This window comes from Lolium rigidum, chromosome 5, assembly GCF_022539505.1.
Source record: "Lolium rigidum isolate FL_2022 chromosome 5, APGP_CSIRO_Lrig_0.1, whole genome shotgun sequence".
Taxonomy (NCBI): domain Eukaryota; kingdom Viridiplantae; phylum Streptophyta; class Magnoliopsida; order Poales; family Poaceae; genus Lolium; species Lolium rigidum.
The window spans coordinates 264,410,366-264,420,364 of NC_061512.1; the positions used below are offsets into that span (position 1 = coordinate 264,410,366).

Genomic DNA, 9,999 nt, shown 5'->3' on the forward strand with positions numbered 1-9,999 from the left:
GGCCAAAAAGTTATGGTTTTGATGCAGGATCAACATACTTTCCTAAGAAACAAAAATAGGTGAAACTATATGTGCTGTTAAACAGCAAGCAAATTTACAGAGAAGAATTGTGTAGAGTAGGATGAAACGGCACACATATGATGCATGTATTACAATTACAACACGGTCGAATGATTTGGAAAGGGAAATAAACACAAGCAAGCATCAAGCCATATGGCTTAATTTAGGTCGATGATGGCGCGCCGATCCACCCTGATAGTCGATCTTGGGGTTGAGTAGTAATTAATTAATTAATAGCGGGCACGTAAGGTGGTCGTAACGGGAGCCAACTCCATGGACAGCTTGGTGAAGGTGGTGAGGGCCTCCACTTCGTTCTGGTACCTCGCCGTGCAATCTTGAGGGAGGTAGATGCCGACGAACGTCTCGTCCTCGCCCCTGTGGTTCTTGCGCCGCTGGAAGAAGTTGGCGCCGCCTGGGAACTCGTGGAGGGCGTCGTCGGCGGCGGCGCCGTAGACGGCCTTCCCCCAGCCGAACTCGACGTCGTCGAAGCCCGCGAGGCCGAGGTCGGAGACGTGGAAGGTCCGCTTCCACGCGTACACGGGGCGGCCCTCCAGCACCATCAGGTCCGCTACGGACTGCATGTACTCGTACGTGATCCTCTCCTTGGCCTCCCGGATGAGCCGCACCGCGTAGCCGATGCCGCGGCCGCAGAGGTCCCCGGCCTTGCAGCGCGCCACCGCGTAGGCGTAGGCGTTGCCGTAGAAGCCGGCGGGGATCTCGCGGCCGAAGGTGCCCGGGCGCCGGCCGCGCGCGTTGCAGTCTATCATCAGCCGCACCTCGTCCCCCGGGGCGTAGCCGAGCGCCGCCGTGCGGCTCCGCCACACGCAGGCCGTCACCAGGTCGAACCGGGATGCCGGCGTTCCCGGCGCCGTCCGGCTGCGCAGCGCGGCGATGGCCTCGGGGCCGAATGAGAACTGGACGCGTGCCAGATCGCGCGCCGGTGTGGAGGCAAGCCGGTCGTGGTCGCCGTTGGGCTCCCGGTACTCGTGGTGCGGGAAGGAAGGGCATGGCGGCTGCCGCGCGTTGAATATCTCCCTGGCCCAGACGGGCGGCACACTTGGCTCCTCGGCTCCGCAGGCGATCTCGCCGAAGGCCTTCATGTACTGCGCCACGCCGGGGGCGTCGCCGAGGCAGTGGCAAGTTCGGGTGCCGACGACGAAGCCTCCGCACTTGAGCCGCGTTACCTGGACGAACTGCAGTGGCTGGTCGATGATCTCGTGTAGCAGCAGGCCGGGCGGGCAGTCGGCCATGTAGACGTGGTTGTCGTAGACGAACTCCTTGTAACGCGGGAACGGCGGATACCGCACGTCGCCTAGGTCGTCAACCGTGATGTTGGCGTCGGCCTCCACGAATGCCACGCCCTGTCCGGCGCAGTCCACCACCAGCTTCCGTCCGGCCTCCTCGCGAAGACGGCCGGCGAGAGGGTAGTAGTGCACCAGCACCTCCGCGAGCGCGCACCGCACCACCGCCGCCGGGTCGATGCGTTGCTTGTTCGGGTGGCCGCGGTAGAGGTGGATGGAGGTGCTGTAGAACCGTGTGCAATTCTGGTCGTCGAGGTCCGACAGCGGCTTGCTCTCCCGCGGTGTCGCCCGCGCCGGCGCCACCAGCGATGGCGTCCCCCGCACCACCGTCAGCTTATCTAGCGACGTCTTAGCCATTCTTGAAAGGTGGCGGCAAGGGAGGGAGATGGGTGTGATCGATTGATGTGCGGCAGTCTATTTATTGAGCAGCACGCAGTAAGATCAAGGGGAAGCTCCTCGTTTTGGCTCCGGAGCACCAGTGCTCTTGGTATAGTAGAAAATTTGAAACTTTATATTTGTATGTTTCAAAAATTATCAAACAAAACTCTAAAAGTAGCCAATGATACATCCCACTAACTTGCAAAATCCCAGCTACATTTTTATAATTATTCTGAGCTACATAAAAATAGCAAAGTCTGACTTTTTTTAAAGATTTGAAATCACTATGCTTAGACCTATACTTTTGTCATTTTTTGTGTAGCCTAAACTACACATTATTTTCAATTGAAAAATTACACGTTTGTGAGATATATTACTAGCTACATCATGTTTTTCCTAGAACTTTTTGAAACTTAGAAATATTGTTTTTAATTTTATTAAATAAAAAATCGATGGTGCCTATGTACACCAAATATTTGTTTCTAGTTCAGTACTATTATTTTCCATCTTCTTTTTTTTTTGTTATGCTTGCACTATCATGTAGGGAATGGTCCAAATATGGATAGAAAACCAACCAACTCCATCTGTCTCAAAATATAAAGCACCTAAGCTTTATTAAAAATCAACCTCTTCTAACTTTAAACAACTTTATATAGATAAATATAAACTATAATATAAAATCAATATCAATAGATCCAGCATAAAATATTTTTTGAAAGTATCCATTTAATATTATAGATATGCATAATTTTTTATATTTTTTATCATTATTAGTAAGGTTTAACTTTTGATTAATCTTAGACACCTTATATTTTCGGACGGAGGGAGTTGAAGCAACCATAGGTTCAATGATTATTAATTGGAGGTGATTTTGCATATTCTCTTTTGGCGTAGGTGTTAGTAAGCAACCATGGGACGGAGAGACTTTAGATTAATCTTAGACACCTTACTCGCTTCGACAAATTCAACGGGAAAACAATCAAGAGGTCGTTGGATCCATCCTAGATGATCCATTTCCTTTCTGCCATTTGGAATAATAGTGCTCCGAACAAGCGTAGAATTTTTGAAAAGGGAAGCTGAGCTCCAACCTTTTCGAAAAGGGCAGTGTAGAGGTCTTGGTTGGTGGCAGCCAGTGCCGCAGGAGGCGTCGCGGATGCCCTGGTCGAGTTCGAGGTGCGCACAAAATACGTGGCTAGCAACGATGCGGGGAGGTCCAAAGGAGCACGAAGGCGCATAACCCGCATATTGCCAGAGAAGAATAGTGGGGCGCTGCGGTCCAGAGGAGCACAACGTCGGTGACATGTTGCAGGTGGGACCCCGTAAAGTGTTGGAGATATGCCCAAGAGGCAATAATAAAATGGTTATTATAATATATCTTTGTGTTTATGATAATGTTTACATACCATGCTATAATTGTATTAACCGAAACATTGATACATGTGTGTTATGTGAACAACAAGGAGTCCCTAGTAAGCCTCTTGTATAACTAGCTTGTTGATTAATAGATGATCATAGTTTCATGATCATGAACATTGGATGTTATTAATAACAAGGTTATGTCATTATGTGAATGATGTAATGGACACACCCAATTAAGCGTAGCATAAGATCACGTCATTAAGTTATTTCCTATAAGCTTTCGATACATAGTTACCTAGTCCTTTTGACCATGAGATCATGTAAATCACTTATACCGGAAAGGTACTTTGATTACATCAAACGCCACTGCGTAAATGGGTGGTTATAAAGGTGGGATTAAGTATCCGGAAAGTATGAGTTGAGGCATATGGATCAATAGTGGGATTTGTCCATCCCGATGACGGATAGATATACTTTGGGCCCTCTCGGTGGAATGTCGTCTAAATAGCTTGCAAGCATATGAATGGTTCATAAGAGACCACATACCACGGTACGAGTAAAGAGTACTTGTCAGGAGACGAGGTTGAACAAGGTATAGAGATACCGATGATCAAACCTCGGACAAGTAAAATATCGCGTGACAAAGGGAATCGGTATCGTATGTGAATGGTTCATTCGATCACTAAGTCATCGTTGAATATGTGGGAGCCATTATGGATCTCCAGATCCCGCTATTGGTTATTGGTCGGAGAGAGATCTCAACCATGTCTACATAGTTCACGAACCGTAGGGTGACACACTTAAGGTTTGATGTTGTAATAGTAGAACTTGCATAAGGAATGGAGTTCGAAGTTTTGTTCGGAGTCTCGGATGGGATCCAGGACATCACGAGGAGGTCCGGAATGGTCCGGAGAATAAGATTCATATATAGGAAGTCATATTCCAAGTTTGGAAATGATCCGGTGCATTTATGGCAGGTTCTAGAAGGTTCTAGAAAAGTCCGGAAGAAATCACCATGGAAAGTGGAGTCCCGGAGGGACTCCACCTTGCATGGCCAGCCAACCCTAAAGGGGAGGAGTCCAAGGTGGACTCCCCAAGGGTGGCCGGCCAACCCCCAAGGAAGGGGTGGGAGTCCCACCTTGAGTGGGATTCCCCCCTTGGGTAGGTTTTGTCCCTATGGAAGGTTTTGGTTTCGGGTCTTATTCGAAGACTTGGATACCAACACTTGGGGATTTCCACCTATATAATAAGGAGGAGAGGGAGGGGCTGCCCACTCTTGGCCGCACCACCTAGGGCTGCCCATGGCCGGCGCCCTAGCCACCCCCTCTCCCAAACCCTAGCCTCTCCTCCTCCACCACTTCTCCCGCATACGCTTAGGCGAAGCCCTGCTGGAGTTCTCCACCACCACCGCCACCACGCCGTCGTGTTGTCGGGATTCCGAGGAGGATCTACTACTTCTGATGCCCGCTCGGAACGGGGAGAAGGACGTCGTCTTCATCAACACCGAACGTGTGACCGAGTACGGAGGTGCTGCCCGATTGTGGCACCGTCAAGATCTTCTACGCGCTTTTGAAAGCGGCAAGTGATCGTCTACCGCAGCAACGAGAGCCTCCTCTTGTAGGCTTTGGAAATCTTCAAGGGTTAGTCTCGTTCATCCCCTCGTTGCTCCCATCTTCTAGATTGCATCTTGGCTTGGATTGCGTTCTCGCGGTAGGAAATTTTTGTTTTCTATGCTACGAATCCCTACGGTGGTATCGAGCCGTGTCTATGCATAGATGGTTGCACGAGTAGAACACAATTGTTTGTGGGCGTTGATGCTTTGTTGTCTTTAGTTCGAGTACTTTGCATCTTTGTGGCATGGTGGGATGAAGCGGCTCGGGCTAACTTTACATGACCGCGTTCATGAGACTTGCTCCACGTTTGACATGCAACTTGTATTGCATAAGTGGCTTTGCAGGTGTCTGTCTCTCCCACCATAGTGAAGATTCAATTTACTCTTTCTATTGATAACACTAGTATCACCGTTGTGGTTCATGTTCGTAGGTAGATTAGATCTCACTTGAAAACCCTAAACCACGTAAAATATGCAAACCAAATTAGAGACGTCTAACTTGTTTTTGCAGGGTTTGGTGATGTGATATGGCCATAATGTGATGATGAATATGTATGAGATGATCATTATTGTATTGTGGCAACCGGCAGGAGCCTTATGGTTGTCTTTAAATTTCATGTTGAGTAGTATTTCAAAGTAGTTGTAATAGTTGCTACATGGGATGAACAACCATGAAGACGACGCCATGGACCTTGACGCTATGCCGACGATGATGGAGATCATGCCCGTTGATGATGGAGATCATGTCCGTGCTTTGGAGATGAAGATTGAAGGCACAAAGACTAAAGGGCCATATCATATCACATATGAATTGCATGTGACGTTAATCCTTTATGCATCTTATTTTGCTTAGAACGCGACGGTAGCATTATAAGATGATCCCTCACATTAATATCAAGATAATAAAGTGTTCGCCCCTCGTATGCACCGTTGATATAGTTCGTCGTTTCGAAGCATCTCGTGATGATCGGATGTGATAGACTCAACGTTCACATACAACGGGTGTAAGCCATGTTGCACACGCGGAATACTTGGGTTTGCTTGACGAGCCTAGCATGTACGGACATGGCCTCGGGACAACGGAAACCGAAAGGTTGAACACGAGTCATATGGATGATATGATCAACATGTTGATGTTCACCATTGAAGCTACATCATCTCACGTGATGATCGGTTTTGGTGTAGTGGATTTGGATCGTGTACCACTTAACAACTATGAGGGATGTTGTATTAAGTGGGAGTTCATTATTAATTAGATTAAAACATGAACTAATTATCATAAACATAGTCTGAGTAGTATTTTGAATTAATTTGTAGTATTGGCATCTGTTTTTCTACCAAGCGCTAGTCTTGTAATTGAGATAGAAATATTGTTAAAATCTGACAAGAAACTTTACGGACTGGTACCGTATTGTTAAAGAATCAAGAAATGATTAAGTCCTATTGCAAACTTTTAGTAAACCTCACATTGTTGATTCAAAGAACTATGGTTTCAATTAGTACCTAAAGTTATCTTGTCTCCAGTGAAACTTGAAGTTCAAATCTGTTTGAAAAGTAAGGAGCTGAAAATTTAGTTTTCAGAAATAAGCAAGGTATGAGATATATGTGATATCTAAGACCTTATTGCAAGATGATAGAATATAATATAGTGAGACTACATAAACTCATAAGTTTTATGGGAATGTACGAAGGTTGAAGACGCAAGGCGTCCCAATCCTCCAACTATTGGGGCACTAACGATATTCACATATTCATGAAGTCATTGTCCTTAGTATGCACCGTTGCTAAGACTCATCGTTTCGAAGCATCTCGTGATGATCGGGTGTTATAGATTCTACGAGTGCATGCAACGGGTGCAAGTCAGATTTGCTCATGCGAATACTGAGGTTAAACTTTAAACGAGCCTAGCATGTACAGACATGGTCTTGGTAAGTCATCATGAAACAATGGATAAAATTATGAGTGAAATTGTTCATCATATTACTAGGTTACTAATAGTAAAATTCGGAACACTTGTCATATGATGATCAACTTCAAAGTAAGAACCTCAAGGTTATTGGTATTTTACCAACAAACCTTGAAGTTATTGAAGGTGAAGTGTTTTCTGAGAATGAGGAAAGCTAAAAGAGAAACAACAAAAGATATTTTGGCAGAAAGAAAAAAAAAGACTAGAAAGTCTAGCTCAGGTGTATATAAATGATATACATGTTATGGATATATTCCTCGTTTGGTCACACAATGAAATTCTTGGGTATTTGTACCATATTGGTTGGTATGAAATGTCATACAAAACAACGCAATACAAGAATACAATGGCCTAAGTGACTGACAAGGAATATGATAGGAATGCACGTCTGGAACAAAAATAAAGTGTTATTATGTTCGCCGTTGGCATTCTATCTAGCCCTTAGAATTTATAATAAATAACTTAATAATTGTTATTTTGCTCTAGTCAAATGAAAACAATGAGTTGTTCAAATTATGACATTACTCCATGTACGATGAATAAGTTATTATAAATCTTAATGGTGAAACACACATACATAACACTAACGCTAAAATGCCATAAGGTAAATGATTTGAATTTCACTTATTTGTGGAACCGCCATTTAGGTCATGTTAGAGAAGAACGCATGAAGGAACTCCATGCAAATGGATTTTTGGAGTCATTTGATTTTTGAATCGTTTGGCGCTTGCAAATCTTTTCTAAAAGAGAATGACTAAAATACCGTTCATAGGCCAAGAGTTGAACGGGCAACTAACTTAGTGAAAACATACATGATGATTTGAAATCACTATGCTTAGACCTATACTTTTGTCATTTTTTGTGTAGCCTAAACTACACATTATTTTCAATTGAAAAATTACACGTTTGTGAGATATATTACTAGCTACATCATGTTTTTCCTAGAACTTTTTGAAACTTAGAAATATTGTTTTTAATTTTATTAAATAAAAAATCGATGGTGCCTATGTACACCAAATATTTGTTTCTAGTTCAGTACTATTATTTTCCATCTTTTTTTTTGTTATGCTTGCACTATCATGTAGGGAATGGTCCAAATATGGATAGAAAACCAACCAACTCCATCTGTCTCAAAATATAAAGCACCTAAGCTTTATTAAAAATCAACCTCTTCTAACTTTAAACAACTTCATATAGATAAATATAAACTATAATATAAAATCAATATCAATAGATCCAGCATAAAACATTTTTTGAAAGTATCCATTTAATATTATAGATATGCATAATTTTTTATATTTTTTATCATTATTAGTAAGGTTTAACTTTTGATTAATCTTAGACATCTTATATTTTCGGACGGAGGGAGTTGAAGCAACCATAGGTTCAATGATTATTAATTGGAGGTGATTTTGCATATTCTCTTTTGGCGTAGGTGTTAGTAAGCAACCATGGGACGGAGAGACTTTAGATTAATCTTAGACACCTTACTCGCTTCGACAAATTCAACGGGAAAACAATCAAGAGGTCGTTGGATCCATCCTCGATGATCCATTTCCTTTCTGCCATTTGGAATAATAGTGCTCCGAACAAGCGTAGAATTTTTGAAAAGGGAAGCTGAGCTCCAACCTTTTCGAAAAGGGCAGTGTAGAGGTCTTGGTTGGTGGCAGCCAGTGCCGCAGGAGGCGTCGCGGATGCCCTGGTCGAGTTCGAGGTGCGCACAAAATATGTGGCTAGCAACGATGCGGGGAGGTCCAAAGGAGCACGAAGGCGCATAACCCGCATATTGCCAGAGAAGAATAGTGGGGCGCTGCGGTCCAGAGGAGCACAACGTCGGTGACATGTTGCGGGTGGGACCCCGTAAAGTGTTGGAGATATGCCCAAGAGGCAATAATAAAATGGTTATTATAATATATCTTTGTGTTTATGATAATGTTTACATACCATGCTATAATTGTATTAACCGAAACATTGATACATGTGTGTTATGTGAACAACAAGGAGTCCCTAGTAAGCCTCTTGTATAACTAGCTTGTTGATTAATAGATGATCATAGTTTCATGATCATGAACATTGGATGTTATTAATAACAAGGTTATGTCATTATGTGAATGATGTAATGGACACACCCAATTAAGCGTAGCATAAGATCACGTCATTAAGTTATTTGCTATAAGCTTTCGATACATAGTTACCTAGTCCTTTTGACCATGAGATCATGTAAATCACTTATACCGGAAAGGTACTTTGATTACATCAAACGCCACTGCGTAAATGGGTGGTTATAAAGGTGGGATTAAGTATCCGGAAAGTATGAGTTGAGGCATATGGATCAATAGTGGGATTTGTCCATCCCGATGACGGATAGATATACTTTGGGCCCTCTCGGTGGAATGTCGTCTAAATAGCTTGCAAGCATATGAATGGTTCATAAGAGACCACATACCACGGTACGAGTAAAGAGTACTTGTCAGGAGACGAGGTTGAACAAGGTATAGAGATACCGATGATCAAACCTCGGACAAGTAAAATATCGCGTGACAAAGGGAATCGGTATCGTATGTGAATGGTTCATTCGATCACTAAGTCATCGTTGAATATGTGGGAGCCATTATGGATCTCCAGATCCCGCTATTGGTTATTGGTCGGAGAGAGATCTCAACCATGTCTACATAGTTCGCGAACCGTAGGGTGACACACTTAAGGTTTGATGTTGTAATAGTAGAACTTGCATAAGGAATGGAGTTCGAAGTTTTGTTCGGAGTCTCGGATGGGATCCAGGACATCACGAGGAGGTCCGGAATGGTCCGGAGAATAAGATTCATATATAGGAAGTCATATTCCAAGTTTGGAAATGATCCGGTGCATTTATGGCAGGTTCTATAAGGTTCTAGAAAAGTCCGGAAGAAATCACCATGGAAAGTGGAGTCCCGGAGGGACTCCACCTTGCATGGCCAGCCAACCCTAAAGGGGAGGAGTCCAAGGTGGACTCCCCAAGGGTGGCCGGCCAACCCCCAAGGAAGGGGTGGGAGTCCCACCTTGAGTGGGATTCCCCCCTTGGGTAGGTTTTGTCCCTATGGAAGGTTTTGGTTTCGGGTCTTATTCGAAGACTTGGATACCAACACTTGGGGATTTCCACCTATATAATAAGGAGGAGAGGGAGGGGCTGCCCACTCTTGGCCGCACCACCTAGGGCTGCCCATGGCCGGCGCCCTAGTCACCCCCTCTCCCAAACCCTAGCCTCTCCTCCTCCACCACTTCTCCCGCATACGCTTAGGCGAAGCCCTGCTGGAGTTCTCCACCACCACCGCCACCACGCCGTC

The 9,999-nt window shown here is 44.5% G+C and overlaps 1 protein-coding gene across 1 annotated transcript; it reads right to left on the reverse strand.

Moving 5' to 3' along the window:
* Positions 1-290: 290 nt before the first annotated feature.
* LOC124657594 (benzyl alcohol O-benzoyltransferase-like) lies at positions 291-1,718 on the reverse strand. Its single transcript, XM_047196121.1, has one exon. It carries the CDS (start codon positions 1,716-1,718, stop codon positions 291-293), a length of 1,428 nt encoding a protein of 475 aa, XP_047052077.1.
* Positions 1,719-9,999: the final 8,281 nt, after the last annotated feature.

What these genes read in the sequence shown, in the direction of transcription:
- LOC124657594 (XM_047196121.1), bottom strand. Translation starts at nt 1,718, where the DNA reads ATGGCTAAGACGTCGCTAGATAAGCTGACGGTGGTGCGGGGGACGCCA.